General features: G+C 33.8%; 2 protein-coding genes across 2 annotated transcripts; one reads left to right on the top strand and one right to left on the bottom strand.

Moving 5' to 3' along the window:
- The first annotated feature begins 273 nt into the window (after positions 1-273).
- On the top strand, positions 274-1,625 carry LOC147397014 (early nodulin-like protein 18). The gene is made up of 2 exons (XM_086452386.1): positions 274-493; positions 1,034-1,625. Exons 1-2 carry the CDS (start codon positions 307-309, stop codon positions 1,516-1,518), a joined length of 672 nt encoding a protein of 223 aa, XP_086308512.1. The 5' UTR covers positions 274-306; the 3' UTR covers positions 1,519-1,625.
- Positions 1,626-2,009: 384 nt separating this feature from the next.
- Positions 2,010-9,159, bottom strand: LOC147397013 (10 kDa chaperonin, mitochondrial-like). The gene is made up of 3 exons (XM_086452387.1): positions 8,932-9,159; positions 8,418-8,557; positions 2,010-2,273 (listed from the first exon to the last, which is right to left on the bottom strand). Exons 1-3 carry the CDS (start codon positions 9,034-9,036, stop codon positions 2,225-2,227), a joined length of 294 nt encoding a protein of 97 aa, XP_086308513.1. The 5' UTR covers positions 9,037-9,159; the 3' UTR covers positions 2,010-2,224.
- Between the last annotated feature and the right edge of the window lie 14,762 nt (positions 9,160-23,921).

The following is a 23,921-nucleotide window of genomic DNA, read 5'->3' as shown; positions in this document are numbered from 1 at the left end:
AAATTGATGGACTTTTCCAAGAGATTGAAAATGTGGGCATTTATGTCATCATCTATTGGTCTCTCATAGAAGAGTGCAGTCAAGGGTCTATCTCAGTCATCACTTTGAAAAAACAGTGGTATCTCAAATATTCACCAAAACCCAGAAGGACATGTATTTAAATCAACCATACCAAACAAGTAATTATATATGAAAAATAAAGGGTACTTTGAAGGAGATAAGCTGGCATCAACTTCCCCATTTAATTCTCTTTTTATAACCCAATCTCCAATCTCCGATCTCCAATTTTTCAAAATCCCCAAAAAGATGGAACAAAGAAGAAGTCTATCATTCCTCTGCTCTCTCATTGTCCTCTCTCTTTTAGGACTTGTTGAAGCTTACAAGAACTATACTGTTGGAGACACTTTGGGTTGGTATGACAACCTTCGAAAGCCCAACATAAATTACCAAAAATGGGTTCTTGGCAAGAACTTCAGCTTGGGAGATTTCCTCAGTAAGCCCAATATCACATTAACTATTTTTGTTTATTTATTTATTATTATTTTTTCTATATTTAGAACTTATTCTTGCTGTTTCTTCTTTTGTGGAGGGAATGATAAGGATCTGTTGGTTTGTTGAGAAAATCAATTTTTCTTCAGAAAAGTGTACAATTGTCTGTTTTGGTGGGAAATTGATTTTCTAGCACCCATGGGAAAATATTTTGTTACAAAGGATTTTGTAGATTGTGGTATCCTATTTTGGGTAATTGAGTGAACAACTCCTCTTAGTGTTCTATGTTACTGATTTAGAATATATGGAATTAAAAGAAACTAATTTTTCATGGTAAATCATCATTTATGTGTATGTGTATATAAATCATTATTTATTTGTATGATTATGTTCATGCCTGCAAAATGCACATAAAACCATGATTTTTTCTAATGTTTTAGTAGAAGAATCTGATTTTAACCATCATTGACCTCATATCATTTAATATTTTCGGGTAATTTCATTTTTTACATAAAATCTTTTTAACTTTTCTTTTCTACTGCAGTTTTCAAAACTGATACCAATCATTCAATCATCCAAACATACAATTTAACGACTTATAAAAGATGTGATTACAACAACGCCGAAGACGATGACACAGTCAAATGGTCAGACGCAAATCCATCTGCAATCACTCCACATCCAGTCTCAGTATCGATTCCTTTAGTAAAAGAAGGAATGACGTATTTCTTTTCTGGGGATTACGATGGTGAGCAATGCAGACATGGGCAACACTTCAAGATAAATGTATCACATGGACAGGGATTGCCAATAAGTTTCAAGAACCCATACATAGAATCACCAGCTCCAACCAGCCCTGACCACGAATATTCAACACCAAAACCAGATAATAGTATAATTTCATCGACTCCTAATAATCCAAAAGAGAGTGGTGATGATTCAGGTTCCTTAACAGTGTATATGAGGCTCTTGGACATGAAGTTGCATGGGGTTCTTGTATTGTCTGGGTTCATTTGGATTTTTTGTTGATTTCTGATTTTTTTTTTTACCTTTTCATGATCTATAGAATTTATGTGTTCTTCAATTTCTGCATCATAATCTTAATAATAGATTTGCACTTGTCATATTTCGAGCTACATTGCATGTAAATCTAACTTAAGTAGTGTTTCTTATGAGTTTATCCAAATGGATCCCACAGGCAGGAGCACAAAGGCTGGACCAAGGTCCACATTTGGGCACTTGGTCTGCCACATTGTTCAAAATGACACCTCAGCCTCTAGATTTCATGACCCAGATAGGTTTAGAGAGAAAAAAAACCTTGTTTTTTTTTCTGATCAAAGGCTTTGTAAATGATCTGCTGAAGCATTGGGATTCAAGAGTGCAATAATTTGCAATTGCAGTAAGGGCAATTTGAAATATTCAACAATATCAAACAAATCATCATATTTAAAGAAATTAATCTGCAATGGCCAATAGGCTAAGCGAGATAAGAGGAGATACTTGAATCAGGAAAAACACAATTCTAAAAGAAAAGATTTAATTCCATAGAAAATTGTTCCTTCAATAATGGCAAATTATGTTGTTCAATCTAAGTCTGAAGGCACAAGAATTGAACATAAATTGTTTAGTTGCAATCCAACAACCTATCTCTTCTACATACTTAAAAAGACTACCTCAAAGAGGGCAAAGAAGATCCTTCTCAAACTTTTTACCTTCTTAAGAGGCAACAGATGCATCAATCATGAAGTGTTCCTAATATATCGTCATCTCTGAACAGATGATACCTGAAATGGTTCCAAGGATAACAAAAAGAATTTAGCATTAATGTATGCTGTAGGCCTTTTAACAATCTTTATAGACAGAAGAAAAACAAGAAAAATGCAGAACCAATGTAGCCAAGAAAATGGTCCCAAGGACAACGTTACACGTGCCATGAAATCCATTAATGCAATTATTATAATTTTATAGGTCTAGTTCTATAAATCTCATCCTTGTAAAGAAATTTCACTCTACTGAATGGTCGTGGTATGTGGAAGAATGCCCACCATCGGCAAAGAGCAGTAGATTGAAACTGTGGCCACAAAAATAAGTGGTTGAAAAAACATTAGAAAGGTTACGAACTTCAATTGCCAAACTTTGTTCAGGTTCAATGAACCAAACCTAATCAAATTGTCTGCACTATTGACTAGGTCCACATGTTGAAGGTTTAACTCTCCATTGACCACTTACTCTAATCAATGTGATGGTGAAATCAACTTTCTCATCTATAGATGATTTTTCTGATCTACATCTTCATTGCATTTAAACACAATTCACACCCATTAAAATCATAATTTCATCCATAAAACTATGATTTGAACATTACTGATGGCAACGGAACAGTCACAAAGTCTTAATTGATTATGTAAGTTCTGGGTCGTCCCGTAGATGTGGCTACAAAGACCCAAAGTACTTCCCCTGTAGCCTTACACCGCAACAACATCAACTTCAGGACTTAATGATGGCATCTACAAAACTCCAATTTGGACGGTTTTAGTGGCCACCGAACCATTGTGATATCCACTAAATTCTGTATAAAGTTTCGGGTTAATCGAATTCCCGAAGCCATAGTTATTAAGATCCAAAGTGCCTACCATCCCTGCATCTTTACACTGTGACAACAACTTCTGCACTTAATAACATCAACCACAGAACTCCGATTTGGATGATTCTGGTGGCCACGAAACCATTACAAAGTCTAGTGGTTTCTGTATAAAAGTTGGGTCAAACAGTTTTCAGTAAACCAATTTATTAAGTCTTGAAGTGCCAACTTCTGAAGTCTTTAATTGTGACAGCAGTTAAACTTCCAGAATTGATGTCATCTATATAATTTCAAATGGGACAATTCCAGTGGAAAAAATTCATGTAAAATCCCATACTCATATCTCTAGGTTTCTATAGATGGAGATATTTACTTTGGGGCTGTCAAAATGTCACTGCAATTCTGTACTGCAGTAATAGCAACTTTGGGTAGAATTCTAACTATGGACCAATACAGGAGACAGGAGTAGTGGGTCCCAATATATGTCTTCTATGTTTACGTCTGGGTGTGATGAAACCGCAAGCCATGTCTTATCGTGGCAAACAGGATTTGGAAGCACTTTCTTCGACTCTTTGGTGTGGTGGGGTGTATGCCTTCGTCAATCCTTAACGTGTTCGTGGGGTAACTCCTTTTGTGGTGCTAAGAGAATATTGTGGAGCATCATTCCCTTCACAATTTGTTGGGAGATATGGTTGGCGCGCAACAACCACACTTTCCAAGGAAGATGCGACTCGGATGATATCATTGTAATGTCCATTTTGGGTTTGTTGTTCTTTTGGTGAAAGGTCTCCAAGGAGTTTAGGGGTGTGTCGTTTGAAGATTTTGTTTTTAGATGGGACTGAGTTTGTAACATTGAGAGTACTTGATTTATTGCAACTTCTGGATTATATATTTTGCCAACAAAATTTAGCTGCTTTCGATTTCTGTGGATGCAGACCCATGTTGATCTCTGTCAATACTGTAAAAATCCAGACCCGCTGAAATTCAGTTCAAAATGTAATAAAGTTTGGATCAACCAATCATCACAATAAGTTTGCATCATAGTTGGAAGGGGTTCCAAGATTTGCCAAGCCGACTTGCACTTTTCATTAAAGGAATTTATAATTAAAAAGAAAGGTCTTCATACGACATCTTAAAATAGGACAAAAGTTTGTATTAATTATATTAAAAGGCACGTGTCAAGTATCAAAGGGTTCAAACTCGAGCCAAATTTCCCCCTCTTCAGATCTCTTCAAAATGGCAAAGTCTAAGGTCACCATCAAAAGATGGAATGGAAAGGTGCCTAATACCTTCTCTTCACATGAACCTCTATACCCAACTCTCTAATTTTGATCAGTATTGGAGTCAATTTTGTTGAAAAATACTCTTATTGAGAAAATATTTTTGGGTGACCATTCACTCCCTTGAATTCAATGAATGGCAGCGACTCCAAAACCAACAATGTAATGCCCAAGGCCCACAATAGTACAATATTGTCTGCTTTGGGCTAAAGACCGCACAACTTCAAAACGGTTGTACTATGTAGCGTCTAATTTGTTCATATAGACTATGATCTGAGCGTTATCCTGTTTGATGTGGGACTAAGTTTCACACCCCTCCCTGCCATTCCACCCTGCAACGTGATGGCTCCACTTCGATGACGTGATCTTTGTAGTAGCACACTAGCGAGGCCGTGACTAGTGTTTTAAAAAAACCTATGCCTGGAGGCATGAAGTGTACGCCTCAAGGCGAGGCGTAGGCTTCATGCCTTGAGGCTTAAGCCTCATCAAACATTAGTAAGGCGTACGCCTCATGCCTCACACCTCAATAGGTTCAGCAAAACCCAGTATCATGGGTCAAAAAAATCATTTTTTTTTATTTTCTTGTTTATTTTACACAAATGCCCCCCCCCCCCCCCCCCCAATGTCTCTTATTTACATAACCTTACCAAATATAAGATTTGTTTTGTCTTCGAAGGTTAGATTATCAAGAGATCTCTCAAAATCTCTCTTTCAAACCTTAAAATCTCCCTACACCAAGATTTCTTTCTTGAGGCTCCAATATTCATTCAAATCCGTCGGTTCCTACAACTTTCTTACAAAGATTGTGATAGAATAGTACCAAGAAATCAAGGATATTCTAAGGTTTTGAGATATTTGATTTTTCTAGGTACAGTTTTGAACTTTTTGCCTATTTTTTTTTTCTTTCAAAAACTCACATTTCTCTCTTGTTTTTTATTCTATATTACATTTGAAATGTTTAATTTTTATTTGATGCTTGAAGGTTGTTTTCTTGTTTTTATATTTTTTTGAATTTATTATAATTTTTCTATATATATTTTTTAAATTAATTGAGGCTTATGCCTCGCCTCAAGAACCCAAAGCGCCTTAGGTACTTTAAAACACTGGCCGTGACAACCACCCCATCAAATAAGAAGAGCCGTCATCGGCTCTAATACCATTTGTAACACCTCAAGCTAACAATAGTACAATGTTGTCCGTTTTAGGCTGAAGCTCGCACAACTTTAAAATGCGTTTTACTATGTAGGGTATGGTTTGTCCTTATAAACTAAGATCTAAACATTCTCTTGTTCGATGTGGAAATAAGTTTCATACACCTTCCTACCATTCCACCTCGCAATGACTCCACTTCGACCACGCGGTCTCCGCAGTCCTCCATGTCCAGCCAGTGGTACAACAACAAGGTCATGACAACCTCCCCACCAAATAGGAAGAGTCATCCTTGGCTTTGATACCATTTGTAATGCCTCAGACCCGCAATAGTATAATATTATCCGCTTTGGGCAAAACTCACATGACTTTAAAACGCGTTGTATTACGTAGGGTTCGGTTTGTTCTTATAGACCAGAATCTGAACATTCTCTTATTCGATGTGGGACTAAGTCCCACACCTCCATGTTGTCACGGCTTCACCGACGTGCCATTGGCTAGATGTGGAAAGGGCTGTAGAAACTGCATGGTCGAAGTGGAGTCGTCGCGTTGCGTGGTGGAATGGCAAGGCGATGTGTGAAGCTTAGTCCCACATTAGACAAGAAAACGTTCAAATCTTGGTCTATAAAGACAAACCAGACTCTACATAGTACAACGCGTTTTAAAGTCATGCAAGCTTTAACAAAGCTGATAACATTGTACTATTGTGGGCCTGAGGTATTACAAATGGTATCAGAGCTGAGGACGACTCTTCCTGTTTGGTGGGGAGGTTGTCACGACATCGTTGGTGCGCCATTGACTGGACATAGAAAGGACTGTAGAGACCACGTGGATCGAAGTGGAGCCGTCATGTTGCAGGGTGCAATGGCATGGAGGTGTGTGAAACTTAGTCCCATATCGGACAAGAGAGTGTTCAGATCATGGTCTATAAAAACAAACCAGATCCTACATGGTAAAAAGTGTTTTAAAGCCGTGCGTGCTTTGACCCAAAACAGACAATATTATACTATTGCGGACCTAGGACGTTACAAACTGGTTCTATTGCGGACCTAGCGTAAGCAGGTGAAGGTGGGGTTTAGATCTAAGGTATGTGGTATTACAACTGACAGACTTTACCACCATGCTAAGGTGGCACATTCCTAAATGTGTGTGCATACATTGTTATCTTGGAACTTCCAATTTTTAAGTTTTTATTGAACTGGCATAACACTTCTAAGCACTTTCCCTACAGATGGGATAACTAGTTTTTCAATATTTTTTATAAAATGAATTAACATTGAGTGTGGATTATGTACTTGTAACATGGGTAGCTATCTAACTCTAAATTTTCTTTTATGCAATACTAGATTACAAACTAGAAGACTTGTGTACCACTTTATTGAGTGGTTATGTTGGAATTTTTGGAGGTTGTAGTGCCACACAACATGGCCCTATTGTAGTTAAGGTGGGCACCTTGGTGCGCCTCAAGCGCATCTCAAGGCAAGGTGCACAAAACAATGCCTTAATACATGTGAGATGAGGCAGTGTAAGTGAGGCTCACGCCTTGAATGCGCCTAAAAAAAGAAGCACATCTCACTAAAAAATGAATAAAATAAATGTATTTGGTTTAGATAAGACATTTAACAAATTTCATTGTATGATATTAGCATACCCAAAAAAAAGACATTTGGAAAGTTCAACTTTTTACCATCAGAAATGTTAAATTTTACCTCGTCATTTTTATTCAGCTCGAACCCATTAGGGCTTAGTTGACTTGTGCCCAATAGGATATAGGTTTGGTATAAGGTATAGCTCCACCTCCTTAGGGCCGGGTCAGGGCTCAACCAAGCCTGGCCCAAACCCCAAATTGACATCCCGAGTTTGTGTCATAGCAGCAATAAAACATCATGCTGTTGACATGCTGCTTCCACTCTTCCTTTCTTCTTGTTCTCCTAAATGTTTATCTTTTCTATCACTATTGATCGCTCTTCTTCTTGAAGTGTTGAATACTTTAATTTGTTTATAAAACTCATACTTATACATATAATTAAAAAAAAAAAAAAATCAAGAACTCCCATCTTTCACTATTCATTTTTATAATTTTATTGTGCCTTGCTTCCCTCCAACGTGTGCCTGCCTTGAGCCTCAGGCACTAGGCCTTAAAGTGCACTACATTGCTTGACCCACACCACGTATCAAGCAAACATTGTATGTCCTACAATTTTTTACCTTTTCTTATTTTGTAATGTTAGTTATTCTCTTAGCTTCTAAAAATTTGCTTTCTTGTCAAGTCAACCAAACATATAAAACAAGTACATAATAACAAGTCCCACAGCTGTTGAGAAAAGAATCCCTCAACAAATTTCCAGTTTCTAAGAACTCCCCAGCCCAAAAATGCACAAGGTTTTTTTTATAGAAGAAACATGGTTTAATATTTTAAACTCAATAAGCAATCTTCTATGGAAATGAGGACTGTTCGATGGCATAGTTTTAAATATCGTCTGAGACCGAGATGACTCGTCCGATACATCTCAGTATTGTCCACCAACAAGACAATAGACAAGTCAAACATATCGGACGAGATTTGAAACCATGGTTCATTTGTCTCATTGTTGAACAAGACGACTCATACATATCGGAAAACTCGGCCGAGATGATTTGGTCTCGTTCATGAATGAGAGAGAAATCACAACGAGTTCTAAAACCATGGTCCATAGTCAATCACAACAGCTATTAATTCTCTCTCAACAACTGCAGAACGATAGATTTCATTATCTAGTAAGGATTCTTGATGGAGTAATTAATTGATAAATAACGAACTCCCAACTTCCGAGAAATCAATAACAACCAATTAGAAATGTAATAGCTAAAGCAACCCATTATATAATATCCATTAAAAAAACTAGAAGAAAAGAAGGTAGAAAGAAAATTATACTTACTCTTTCTCAGCAAGCTTTACTTGAGTTCCTCCATAATCAGGTAAAAGTACAGTGTCTCCTTCCTTCACACTAACAGGTATAAGCTTCCCATCTCTGTCACGAGCACCGGGACCCACAGCGACAACTTTTCCAGAATTCAACTGAATCAACCACAGAACAATATAAATAACTAAATAATTGAGGGCAAAACATCAAACCCAGATCAAAATAAGAAATTATGGCCCTGTTTTTAAGAAAAATATAGAGATAAATAACAAAAAATATAGATACATAAAAGTTTCAAGTTCGCATCTTTTTAAATGCATCAAATAAATTGCAGAGAACGGGGTTTCCTGAAAACTAATAAATAAATAATAAAAAAACCCAGATGAGATTTTTGAAATTAAAACAATACCCAGAAGCATAAATATTGATGGAAAATGATCAAACAAAGAAAAGTAAAGAACCAAAGATTAGTTGCAGAGGGCATGAGAATACAGAAGATTAAGAAATTGCAAATATTAGGAAATTTTACCTTGTTGGTCTTCTCGGGGAGTAAGATTCCAGCATTGGTTTTGGATGGAGGAATGATTTTCTCCACCAAAACGCGATTCAAAGAAGGGATCAAGCGCTTCGCCATTCCAAATGTAGAGTAGTGGAGAGAGTCTCAAGTGATCTCGACCGTTTAGTCTCTTGAAGCGTAGTGTGGATCTTGAATAGGGTTTAAGAAGGGTTTTTGTGCCCAAATGAGCAGAACTTTCTGGAACCTCTACCGTTCTGTCTTGTATATCAAATTACACAAATGCCCCTGTTATTAGGGTTCTTGTGACTTGTGAGTTACCTCTTAAACGGATGAGTGATACTTTTTCAAGACGGCTGCGGTTAGTGGCGCCGAACGTTTTAATAAGGGCGCCCACGAGATATTGAAAACTTGAGTACTTCCATGATTAGAGCACCTTGCCTACATCGACATGTTCATGTTGATATTGAAGGAGATATGCCGACATTTTCCCAAAAGATTTTTTGGCTTATTTCGACATGTTTATACATTGCTTGGTCAATATCGACATAAACATATCGATTAAAAAATGGTGCTGAAATATATTAGGTGCTTAAAGAAATAAGTTTGTGGGTGTCTTTACTAAGAATTGGGTTACTTTTAACACGGGCCTTTCAAGATCGGTTTTGGTTGAATTGGATTGGAATCGGCACAATCCGATTTGAAACGCTTCAAATCAATTGGGTTGGATAGAAATACATTTCACATTAAAGAATTTAGAATCATCCTAGATTTGCATAAATCATCCTTAGATTCGGTTCAAATGGGATAGTGTCAATCAGCTTCGACCCATTTTTATTCAAATCTACTCCAAGGATCCAAACATGTTAAATTTGATTTTTTTTGCATCACTTGGGAATCAAACTGGACCCATTTTATGCCTTATCTTATATAATGGAAGAGGACTCCCTATTTGAGAAACAGAAAAAAAAAAAAAAAAAAAGGTGATGAGGTGATAAATCAATAACATGATACCACATTATCACATGTATAGAGCAGTGTTTTAAAAATTAGATCAAACTGGTGGATCAATTGAGTTCAAATAAATTTTGTAACAAAATCAATTAAGCTACTGAACAATCGGGTGTTCTTGAATATTATCTTTTTATGAATATAAATAAACATATTTAAGGAAAAATATATAAGTTTTTTAAAAAACATACATTGGTCTGAATAAATTGAGCTAGGGTCCAGACATGGTCCGACCAATTGATAAATATTTGATTTGATCATTGGTTCAGTTTTTAAGATATTAGTATATAAGTAAAAAAGGTAAAATCTAAACATTTTATTAATACAAATATTTGTCAAATTTGTTCCCACCATTGGTCCATAACCACTTAACCATATTCTCTAGGCTATGTTTGGATTGAGAGGAGTGGAGAGAGGAGAAACTCATTAAGAGAAGAGAAGAGAAGAGAAACTCAATTTCTCTTCACCATATTTGTATTGACGAAGAGAACTTGAGACAATTTTAAAATTTTAAAATATTTTAAAGAGATCTAGGGGCAAAGTTGGAATTATAAAATGTTTTAAAAGGGTGTCTCTCCATTTCTTTTCTCTTATCTCCACTTTTGGAGTGGAAGAAAACTCATTTATTTTAAAAGAGAAATGAAGATAATCTTGTTTATTTTCTCTTCTCTTCTCTCAATCCAAACATAGTGTAAGTGTTTTCTCTCAGCCTTGCTTATAAACAGATTATGATATATATATATATATATATTCCCATCAAAGCTATGCACAAGAAAGAGGATAGGTCTGATAGGACGAAAGATCATAGCTATTGAAGTAACAATCAAGACCATTGTAGTTTGTGGGTGATGATACCATGACCTGAATTCAATTCTCGCCACCCCTGAGTTATTAATCATGTAAAAAACACATACCAATCAAGAAAAAAAAATTGAAAGTTTGGAAAACAAAAATAGGCATCATAAATTATTCTTTCTTTATCAATCGTACATAAGAATCATAGAAGATTCTATTATGAAAATCCAAAGCTCCAACCTTCATTGTCCCATGCATGTCTATCCAAAAAATTTGGGATAGGGCCTCTACGATGTGGAGATTTCTGATAACAATGGTTTAGTAAGCCTGATTACACCAATCATGCCCCCTAATTAATTTGTGTGCTATGATCATCCATGACACAAAATACCATACACTAAAAGTATAATACATAGTTGATAACATATAAATATAAACTTTATTCTATCCATTTTCGCACTTATAATTTTTTTCTCTTTAAGGGTAAAAAGGTAAATTTATCTAAGCATAATTTAGTCATTTTGAAAATATCATTGTCAGAAAATATTTATCTATTTTACATTAGTTTAATGAACATTTGAATCCGAGAAATAATAACTTAATCAAAAAATAAAAATTTCTTTATATTAAGGATATAATCGTCATTTTCATTTGAGTAATTTGTATTTTTGGGCACCCAAATATCAAAATATCACTTTGACTAAAACATAAGAACGATTAGAATATAATTTTACAAAACATATTAGATTTCCTAAATTTTATGAAACAGAAGATTTTTGGATTATTTTACCCTTTACATATTTTTTATGACTTCTTTGGGTTTTTTTTTTTTATATGATTTACTTTGTGATAATCTTATATTTTCTCATAATATGCTATATAATAAAATTTTAAAAATAATATGATGATATTGATAGTTTTATTGATTAAAAGTTGAGAAAATTTTGAAAATGAGTATTTTAGACCCTATTCTTTTTAGCTTCAAGAGCCAATTTTTTTTGCTTTTAAGCCAAAAAAATCAAATCTTTTAAGTAAAAAAAAAAAAATCAAATAAATGATGTTCATTTGGGCATTTTTGACTCCAGTGAATTTCAATTGAAGTATAAAATTAGCTCATAAAAGAAGTCGCCCAAAAGGGACTTCTTCAAATGGCTTTTGTGGGAAGCTAAAAACGTAAAACAATTTAAGTATAATTACTAAAATATCTTACCAAATACCTTTCATCTTTACTAATTATCAAAATACCCTTCATCTTTAATCAAATTTTCGACCAAACTTAACCTTAAAAATAAAAAATAAAATTATTAAAATATCATTCATCTTTACCAATTACTCAAATACTTTTCAACTTTAATCAAATTTTCAACCAAACTTAACTTAAAAAAAAAAAAAAAAATATTAAAACACCCTTCATCTTTAGTCAAATTTTCAACCAAATTTAATCTTAAAAAATAAAAGGGAATTATTAAAATACCCTTCATCTTTAATCAAATTTTCAATCAAACTTAATCTTAAAAAATAAAAGAAAAATATCAAAATACCTTTCATCTTTACTATCAAGACCAAGAGTAATTCATCATCACTACTTTATTATCAAAACACCATTTATCTTTATGTGGATGTTGAATCGTGTATTATACATGTATTTTGTTTATCATATGTTCATTTTTAAGAAGAGATGCTATTGAAATTTCGATTAAATTATAAAATTTATAAATTTATTAAATTAAAAATAATTATTTTTATAATTTTTTAATATAAATTTATTATATATATATATAGTTTAATTACATATTTATTAAGGTATTATGCTCATTTTTTGTGCATTCTGAGTGCATTATCAACATTACAGGTATCATGGTCATTTTACCAGAATCCAGTAATAAAAAGTTATCAAACGAACATCAATTCCTGGTTTATGTGCTTCTGTAATGAACAAGCTTCTGCTGGATGTTACTTTTCAGGCTCTAGGCTTCTACTTCTTTCAGAAGTTAGCTTCTGGAACTGGAGCTGGCTTTTGTAAAGAACATACCCTTTGTCTTTTTAAGTAAGGTTCAACGATGAAGATTTTTTATAAAATTTTCAAAAGTCAAAAAGTGTTTCAAAATATTCTTTTTGAATTTTAAATTTTTGTTGACTTGCGGAAGAGAAAATAGGGTTGTCAATTGATGTTTATCCCATAAATTCGAGAATTTTGAATTTATGAAATCATTTCATTTCATATGTCGCTTTCCTATTGCACCAAACCTTATTTATTTTGATCCAAAATGTGATATGTGTTTTAATCCTACTATTTGATTATATTTAATTGTAAGATGTTTACATGTGGCTCAAAAATAAAAATAAAAATTAATGACGATGGTGAAGTAGGAAGTATTTTATCCTAAATTGATGTTAATTGTAGGATCAAGGCTATACTAATTTGTTGGGAACCTAGGTTACTATTGAAGGATGAGAAAAATAAACTTTTGAAGTTTTAAAAATCCTAGATATCTCATCAAATTCATACTCACCTCACTCCACTCTAAAATATTTAGAGAAACATCCTTATTTGTTTTTTTTAAAAAACACCATCAGAGAAATCCTTAGAATTTCTATCTTCTAATAATAATAAAAAAATAATAATATTTTGTTTGAAATTTTTTGGTCATCTTTTCTTGATGTAAGATAAATTATGTGTTTCTTTTTATATGTCATTTATGGTAGAAGAATTTATAAATGATGCATGCATAATTATAATGATGTTTAAAAATGATATTATTACATTGGCATAATGAATTGGTAAAAATTCTAATTGAGTAAGAAAGAGTCAGAGTGCTTTAGGATAAAAGGCCTCAAGCATCTCATAGAAGACCCCGTGTTATGTGGGTATATAACCTAGTAATGCATGCCGCGTGTTATGTAGGTGACATTTTACATACAATATTCATTGCATTGTGTGTTATAATTTCTAATACTCAACAGAAGATCTACAATATTCTTTTGTTACTTGATATGACTATTATATTTTTATGAAAAATACATTGAACTGAGAATCTAACAATTTAGAGAATACATCATTTCGAGGTATCTTATTAATTGAATAAAATCATATATTTTGGATTGTCGATGTTTATTACTAGTATTAACTATTATAAAGAGTTTTTTAGTGTTAATCGTGAAATACTTTTAAAAAAATACACATAAACTTTATATTGTAAAGGATTTATAATTTTTGTGACCTTCAATATTCGGATCAACCTCTTGACTCACGGGTTGGGTCGTGGACCCGGATTTTGGGGCTTCACAAAAAGTGTATCTCTTCCAAGATTAACAATGAAATCGATCGATTTTCATCCAAGTCATCCCATAATCATATTTGAGAAGTTGGTCGGCTTCTTTTGAGAATCAAACTTGGGTCTAATAAAATATTATTAGATCATTACATCCCATTGATTATATATCAGAGTCGTTATAATCTAACTCCTCCACGTGGGATACTCAAAATACTCTCCTAACATGGCTTGTGCCATAACCATAGTCTTTATGCCTTGGGATACATGTATGTCCCCATAAATATATGTATCCTAATGAAAGAAAATCTATGGTTCTACCACATCTTATGTCAGGAGAGTATTTTGAGTATGCTACGTGGGGGTGTCAGATTATCATTACTCTATATATGAGTTCTCTTCAAGGATACTTTCTTGGCTTGTTCAAGTCGATAATAGTAGTTTGGACTTTGTAAGAAAATCCTAAAAAATGGTTCAATCACTAATTGAGGCTTTTTGTCGAATCAACCTAACTAATTAAAACTCAAGTAAAATCTACATAGCAAGGAAAATGAATTTTATCAAAAAAAAAAAAAAAAAACTAAGCCATCTAAACATTTGGGTGGACTCCACCCTATTGCTCATATGACTATAACAAGATACAAGGTATTCTTATATGTTCCCTAAATTTGAAATATTACCCACATGAGGTTTGCCATTTTAAGTTCATAGAGTTTGCATTTCATCTAGTAGTTGTCTATGTTCCAAGGATGTTAACACAATGACTTTGACTAGAAAAGCAAGTATAAGAGATAAAGAGGTCAAAGGGGAAAAAAACATAAAAAAACAGGAAGAAAGAAAAAAGGCAAAAACCCTAATTGCTCATCCACCAATATTCATTGACTAGTCATGTCATGGGACATAATTAGAATAAACCCAATCAAGACACCAAGACTATTATGTTCTTGGGGCCGAAGGACTGAAAATTATTTAGAGGACTTGAAATGTTAAAAGGAAAAAATGGATGTTTAGCATAAAAATTCTATAGGTTTATGGCAATGGTAAAATTTTTTAAAATAGGGTTATTCGCTACAATAACTCATATTTTTAGACAAAAATATCCTCACTTATAATTTTTCTAATAAAATCTCTAAATTATAACTTTTTCCCTCTCAACATCTTTTACCATCGAGAGAGAGAGAGAGAGATCCATTCTCTACCAAAACCTATCAAAGAGGCTCTAGATTTGAGGAATAATAGTGAACTATCTACATACTCTTATGTTCGATTTCTAATCTATTGAAGATTTTCACCAAAGATTATCAATCTCTCATTTATTTTGATAATTTTTTTTAAATCATTTATATATTCTTATAATCTTGATACATTTCTCATCCATATTTATATAAATGAAAAAATGTAGCAATTTTTTTTTTTTATCTCACGAAAATTTTAAGGTTTTGTTCATAAAATTTACTTAGTGTCAAACCTCAAAGCTGAAATGTACGCGTTATAGAGTCAAGGCTCATCAATACCTATTATCGAAGTTCAATGTTATGGACATTTTTCACACATACAAAAATTGTTGTTGAACAATTTCGTCCAAGTTTAACAAAAGGTACCGTTGAGCATCGACTCTATAATACGTACATTCTAGCATCAAGGCTCAATATTGGGTAAATTTTATAAACAAAATATTAAAACTTTCGTAAAATCAATTTTTTTTTTTTTGGCTATCATTTTTCATTTTCATAACTATGAACGGAAAATATATGAAGGCTATAATAATATATAAAAAAAAATTAAAAATGAAAGAAATAAAAGAGAGCCACAATGATTTTTCTCGAATCTATAGTTATGAAAATGAAATAACAGATCTCTTTCTATTTCAACGATATAAAATATTGGGAGGGGGGAAGTTAAAATCTAAAAGATTAATTTAAAGGTTTATTAGAGAAATTATAGGTGAGAGTATTTCTGTCAAAAAAACATGAGTTACTATAGCAAATAGCCTTATTTTGAATACTAAAAAAACGTGACTTTTTTACTGTAGCAGGCACTAAAAGTTGTCGAATTAATTGGGGTCGAAGTGCTAAGGGTTGTTGAAGAAGGGTATGACCTACTAATCAATGGGACCCAATAAGGATCAGCTCAATTAAACAGTAAATGTTGTATTGTTATGATGGAACAAAGCACTAGAGGTTATTATTATATGGCTGGAGACAAGTATCACAAAACAATCAAATGATCACATTATTTTGGAGAAGATTGTAGGATATATGTTTATGTGAATCCAGTTGGATCAACTTTTTTGACCAAAAAGAAGACATTGGTGGGAGCCATTGATTGGTGAATGATTCACAAAGAAAACCCCATTTTCTCAATAAAATATCATATGGTTTTGGAGGTGGGGGTAGGATCATATGGAGGGTCGTGTACTTATTACATCAAAATATAAAAGTATTGGAAGGTCAAGATCCAATAATCAGTATCATTTATAGATGGTCCCACCATCCTAAAGGTGGGTCAAAGCTAAACGATCTTGATCGATGGCACACGTGATATTTTTAAAATTATAGGTAAGTAGGACTTGGACCGATGACCTCAGAGTTGCTTTGCAATATGTCAAACCAACTAAACTATGGGTCTAAACCCACGTATGCTCTTTTATTGTACACATTGCACAAGACCAACCAATGGGTGGATTGTGAGTAAGAGATGTCTTAAATTGATATTAATAGCCTAGTAGAATGATTGTTATATTAAAATAATCACATTCTTTCGGCAATGGAAAAAACAACAAATAATATTATGATCAAATCAACTAGTTCCATTGGATTGCCTCATGAGATGCATCGGTATGGTATGCATGTGCAACGGTTACATGTTAATGAGATTTTAATTATGCAAATCTTGCCTAATCTTCCCTTTTTTAAAACAAGCATGTATCATGTAGTGGTCTCCTTCAAAGAGTGATCGGGGATACTGTCATGCAGTAGGGATCAACAAAGAGTTTATTTTCACCGGATTCATCCCTCATATCAAATCTTAGAATTGATCAAATTTTCTCGAGAATTGAACTTAGCTTTGATACCACTGGTCAGAGATAGATCATTTTCACAACAAAATCTCTAGTTTGATAACAACTACATACCATTTATAGTTGTTCAATACAATCCTCCCAACAAAAAAAAAAAGATATTTATTATAAATTTTAAAATTTAGATTCTTGGATAAAAATTGAATAAGGGCAAGCTTACTTACAAAGAGCACATCCCCAAAGTGAAAAATAAAAGATGATGATGAAAATAAAGAAGGAGACACTAAAGATTGGTCATGATGAGCATCACAAGAGCACCTTACACTCAAATAAGTATTTTACTTCTCTTCAAAGAAGTGATCTCTTGTATGCATGGGAGACTAAAGAAGGATAAAAACTAATGGCTTCCACACCACACCACACCCTTTGGAAGAGAGAGAGAGAGAGAGAGAGAGAGAGAGAGAGAGAGATTTCTTCTTGAATCTATTTCTTTATTGTCTTGAAAAGAGAGCAAGCTTTACATGGATTAACAGCTACCATGATTGGACTTTATATGAGAAAACCCTAAAAAAAAAAAAATTTAAGACTTGCTCCCAAAGCAACATAATAACTAATTAAAACTTTAATAAAAGTTAAATCATAAGGAATATGGATCAGCAACAATTCAAAAGGTATATTTATTTTCAATTTCTCATATCAAATAGAATCAAAACCCTAAACTAACCAAGTATAATGGGTGGACCCAACATCATTTTTACATGCTTGGACTTTATACAATAAAATCCTAAAAAAACAACTAATTTAGACATGACATATTTGGAAATGTCTAGTTTTGTGCTTATTTTCAATTTCTCTTATAAAATAGATTCAAAATCATAAACTCACTAAATATAATCGGTGAACCGATACCATTTGCTCACATTGTTATTTGAATCCACAAGAGTCAAGTGTTATATAGTTCTTGGTGATTAACAAGATGTTATGTATTTGTGTGGGCTCTCTAAATATGATTACTCATTAATGAGGTTTGCCATTTGAAGCTCATGGTGTTCACATCATATCTAAGTAATTGATGTTCTAATGATTACTTTGACTCATAAAGCAAGAAAGAAAAGAATAAGAAACTCTAATTTCTTGTCCAACAATGTCTAATTTGCCCCAATTTTAGCAACCCAATACTCATAATTACTACAAAGTGCTTGCCATTTGCTTATTTTCATTTAAAGCCATTGGCATTCAAAATGCCGTACATGTAGGCACCTTGACCTAACTTTAGGGAGTGTTTGGTCTTGAGATCAAATTGGGCCTTCATATTATCTTTAAAAAGAATCATTGATTGAGAATTAAGATGACACAACAATATAAATTCAGAATTATATGGTAAGGGGATGAACCACTACACGAAGGGACCCAATTAGGATCAAATCGACCGAGCTCTAAAGTTTGTTTTGTTTTGGTGAACCAAAGGATTGAAGGTTTCCCTATTGGTAGAATAATGGCCCAACGTTTAATAGGACCAACGACTCGCTATTCAATGGGACTCGATCACGATCGAATCGATTCAATCAAATCGTAAAGGCTGTTACATTGCAATGGACTAGAAATGCGAAATGTTGTTCTCAAGGGCTGAAATGTTAAAGGTTGTTCTAAAGAGTCGAAGTGCTAAACGATCTTATTGTTATGGGACGTGTAATACATTGGTCGAAATTATTTTAGACAAGTTTGTATGTTTGTGTGAATCCAGTTGGATCAACTTTTTGACCAAAAACACGTTAGTGGGAGCATTGGCTTGTAAATGATTAACAAAAAAATCATTTGGTCAATAGTCTCAAAATATGATGTGTACCATTACATAAAAAATTGAAGTATTGGAGTTGGCCATGGCTAAATGGTCTTGATCGATGGCATATGTGATCTTTAACTATACACATGGCACAAAACCGACCACACGATGGGTTCCAACAAATAAATGTCTTGAGTTCATGATCAGCCTAATTGAATTCTTGTTATAGTGAACTAAAAGAAAATTTGATAGATTCGATGGTCATGATCAAATGATCAAATCAATTGTTGCCGTTGGATTGTCTCGTATGATGCATTGGTACCATTATCCCTCCAAATTAATGAGACTTTAATTATGCAAATCATGCCTAATTTTCTTCTTTTACTTTTTGATGACAGAGATGGATTGGTCTTCATAGAGTGACCAGAGACACTATCATGTCCAAAAAGAAAGACACTCCCCTCCCACCTGCCCATTGTCCTCCTCAAATTTCCTACTGATTTGATTTTTAGATTAATTATTTGTAATTTTCCCTTAAGAAACTTAAAAATGTCCAATTTGTCCTGTTTTATAAGGGTTTGGATGATTGCTCATGAAAAATGTTTTCCTTGGAAAATGTGATTTGTTGGCAAATATTACTTTTTTTTTCCCCCTAGAATTCAATTTCCTTCCCAAAGCTTACCCCTATCCCCAAATTTAATCCAAATAGTTTTAAGACTCGACTTGACTCATATGCCTATCAAACCAACATCTCATAGGTTGATTTGGTTGAGTAAAATAAAACTGTATTAAATTTATAAATATCAACAAATGTTTTCTATATTTTAAAATCTCATGGTCACACGCACCACCCCCTCAAAAAGTCCTACACAGTTGAGGGTCAACCGAACCTCGACAGTAGCCCCAAGAAATTTACCATGGGTAAGAATTGTTGAGTGTTGTGTTATCCATCTCTACTTTCGTGTGTCACGTGCTTACATATCGTGCCCCAATTCAACTCGTGATCCTCTTATATTCATAATTGTATCTTCCCCATTAAATCGGTCTTTTAAGGTAAATGGATTGTTAACTTGGTATCAGAGTGTTAGGTTCATTTAAGTTATGGGTTTGAGTCTCCTCGAAATAATTTTCCACCCTTATGAGTGAGGGGGAGTGGTAAGTGATGTGTTATCCGCTTCTACCCTCAGGTATCACGTTTCATTTATTATGCCCTAGTTCGACTCGTGATCCTCTTATATTTATAGTTGTGCCTTCCCCATCAGATCGGTCTTGTGGGATAAAGGTAAATGATTTATCAACAAATATAAAAATCGGTATGAGCCAAAATTATTTTCCTAGAAAATTAATTTTCTTAACAGGCAAACAAACAGACCTTCAATAGTGTTGGTACCCTTAGATTGTGTGTTTTATGCTAATGAATCTTGATGGCTTGTGGAATCCACCTCTGCAAATAGACACGTGCCCTTCAATGACTGCCTGATTAGAATTGCTGATGATGGATTGCCTTAGTGCGTGTATTCAAATTTCCAAGCTGGCAAAAAGTATGAATTTTTTTTTGAAAGTTTCTAAAAGTTTTAATTTATTTTCACTTATAACTTGTAAGTTAATTTAGTGAATTTATTAAACCACCCATAGAGGTAGCGTGGCAGTGGCTCTGATTACATGGGTCGAGGTAAACCATAAATTGACCCAAACCAAAAGGGTTTCTAATGGGTCAACTCATCGATGATACCAATACGGCAAAAGGGCTGGCAATGGGTTGGGTGTGGGTCAGATGAAGCTATTTCCATATCCTTATCCAATTCTGGATCCAATTATCTATATCCAATTTTTTACCCATTTATGTTATGAATATCCATATCCAACTATTTATCTACTTTTTAAAAGGATATCCGTATCCAACTTGTATCCAAATTTCAAACGGATATCGAAGTCGGATGTATATACCTCATTATAAAGATGATGGAAAAAATCTTAATTTTTTATTATACATATTCCTTGTTTTGAATTTAGCATATTAAATTTGGATAAATGGATATTCGGGTTGGATATGACATGTATTCATATCCGACCCTAAAATATTCAGATAAATCTACCCGGATTTTTAATTAGATAAAAAATTTGTACCTACACCCGAATAACTCGGGTAGGATAAGTTTGATAAACGGATATCATCCGACCCATTACCAGCCCTATACGGCAGATTGTGTTAATTGTTAATAAGATATTTTTGTATAAACGTATTTCAATTTCAATTTAAATTTTTTAAATAACATGTTTTTTTTTTACTCTAAAAAATGGTCGTCTACTAAAAAACTGTTGTATATGCAGGTAGGTATAAACATTTTCTGACATTTATCATTTTTAAAACTCGGACTCAGATGTCCAATAGCTCGAGTCAACTTGACAACCACGAGTTGACTCGGGAAAAAATCATGTATCACCGTTTTGGTATATTTATTTATTTTTACCAAAATAGGTTCCTGTTGTATGGTCAGTTGGTCATATTTGTAATTTTGCTATTTTTATTTTGTCTAGCTGTATAAAATATCATAATTAAAATAAAATAAAAATTAGAAAAAAGCCAAACTACATTTGGGGTTTGGGATTTATTGTAGGCTGAAGACAATGGGGGTAAAGCCGTAAAGGTAAATTCAGCTGAATTGGTACCATTTTTGAAAAAACTCATTTTATTTGTATGATTTAACTAAAAAAAAATTTATATAAAGTTCAATTTAATTTAATATTGTTAGTAAAGATACTCATTCTCAGAAAAATAAAGAAATACCCAAATGGATATAGAGTCGAGATGATCTAGCTAGCCTATGTAGCATATTCAATTGATTACCTGACGTGACAAATTCGGGAATTGTAGATTTGTGCTCCTCGGGAAACATGGTTCCCTTGAGATATACTTTTTTTTTATGGGGAAGTGCAGTTATGTATCTTGAGGAGTGTAGCTTTACGATTCCTAAAGTTGTCACGTCAGGTAGTTGATTGAATTTGCCACATGAGGGTAGTCAGATTATATATATATATATATATATATATAGAACAGCGTTCCTAAGACTCATATTGGGACTCACATTGCGACACACCGTTTTGTCTTATATGGGTAAAAATATTTGGAATGGGCTGATTTTTTGTGAGGATGATCTCTATGGTGAGGAGATCATCCTTGCCAAAAATCAGCTCATTATGAAACTTCTAGACCGTCCAATTTTTGTTGAAAAATTATAGACCGTCCAATTTTTGTAAATCAATTTTGATGGGGTTAGAAGTTTTGGAATGGGATGATTTTTTGCCAGGATGATCCCCTCATCACAGAGATCATCCTCACAAAAAATCAGCTTATTCCAAACATTTTTGCCCATATAAGACAAAACGGTGTGTCGCAATGTGAGTCTCAATATGAGTCTTAGGAACGTGACCCATATATATATATATATATAGAGGGTAGCGTTCAATGGCTAACTTTTTGGCAAAACATTTTTCAAAACATGAGTTAGAAGTTTTGGAATGGGCTGATTTTTGGTGAGGATGATCTCTACGGTGAGGAGATCATTCTCACTAAAAATCAGCCCATTCCAAAACTTCTAACCCATGTTTACAAGTTGAAAAATCGTGGACCGTCCATTTTTTGTAAACTATTTTGATGGGGTTAGAAGTTTTGGAGTGGGCTGATTTTTTGTGAGGATGATCTCCTCACCGTAGAGATCATCCTCACCAAAAATCAGCCCATTCCAAAACTTCTAACTCATGTTTTGAAAAATGTTTTGCCAAAAAGTTAGCCATTGAACGGGACCATATATATATATATGGGAAATGTTTAGCACCAAATATTTTGGCAAACATTTTGGCAAAACATTTTTCAAAAAATGAGTTAAAAGTTTTGGAATGAGCTGATTTTTGGTGAGGATGATCTCTACGGTGAGGAGATCATCATCACCAAAAATCAGCCCATTCCAAAATTTCTAACCCCATAAAAAATGGTTTACAAAAAATGGACGGTTCACAATTTTTCAACTTGTAAACATGGGACTAGAAATTTTGGAATGGGCTGATTTTTGGTGAGGATGATCTCTACGGTGAGGAGATCATCCTCACCAAAAATCAGCCCATTCCAAAACTTCTAACCCATGTAGGACAAAAATGGTTGTTTGGTGCTGAAGGAGACCCTGTATATATATATGGGAAATGTTCAACACCCAACCATTTACCCAACAATTTGCCCAACATGTTTTGTCCTACATGGGTTAGAAGTTTTGGAATGGACTGATTTTTGGTAAGGATGATCTCTACAATTAGAAAATCTTCCTCACCAAAAATCAGCTCATTCCGAAATTTCTAGCCCCATGTTTACAAGTTGAAAAATCGTGGACCGTCCATTTTTTGTAAACCATTTTTGATGGGGTTAGAAGTTTGGAATGGGCTGATTTTTGGTGAGGACGATCTCTTCACCATAGAGATCATCCTCACCAAAAATCAGCATATTCCAAAACTTCTAACCCATGTAAGCAAAACACGTAGGGTAAAGTGTAGGGTAAAGCATAGGGTGTTGAACGGGACCTATATATATATATGGGAAATGTTCAGCACCCTAAGTTTTACCACACACTTTGACAAACGTTTTTTGTCCTACATGGGTTAGAAGTTTTGGAATGGGCTGATTTTTGGTGAGGATGATCTCTATGATTAGAAGATCATCCTCGCCAAAAATCAGCCCATTCCAAAATGTTTAGCCCCATGTTTACAAGTTGAAAAATCGTGGACCGTCCATTTTTTGTAAATCATTTTTGATGGGGTTAGAAGTTTTGGAATGTACTGGTTTTTGGTGAGGATGATCTCCTCACCATAGAGATCATCCTCACCAAAAATCAGCCCATTCCGAAACTTCTAACCCATGTAGGACAAAATGCGTTTGTCAAAGTGTGTGGTAAAACTTAGGGTGCTGAACGGGACCCTATATATATATATATATATATATGGTGGGGTTCCGTAGACACATAAAGCTACTCATAAAGCTACAACATTTTTGTCTTATATGGTTAAAAAGGTTCGGAATGAGCTATTTTTTGTGAGGATGATCTCTATGGTGAGGGGATCATCATTGCAAAAAATCATT

This window comes from Akebia trifoliata, chromosome 8 (genome assembly GCF_017979445.1).
Source record: "Akebia trifoliata isolate Shusen 1 chromosome 8, ASM1797944v1, whole genome shotgun sequence".
Lineage (NCBI taxonomy): Eukaryota > Viridiplantae > Streptophyta > Magnoliopsida > Ranunculales > Lardizabalaceae > Akebia > Akebia trifoliata.
This window is presented reverse-complemented; position numbering and strand designations above follow the sequence as displayed.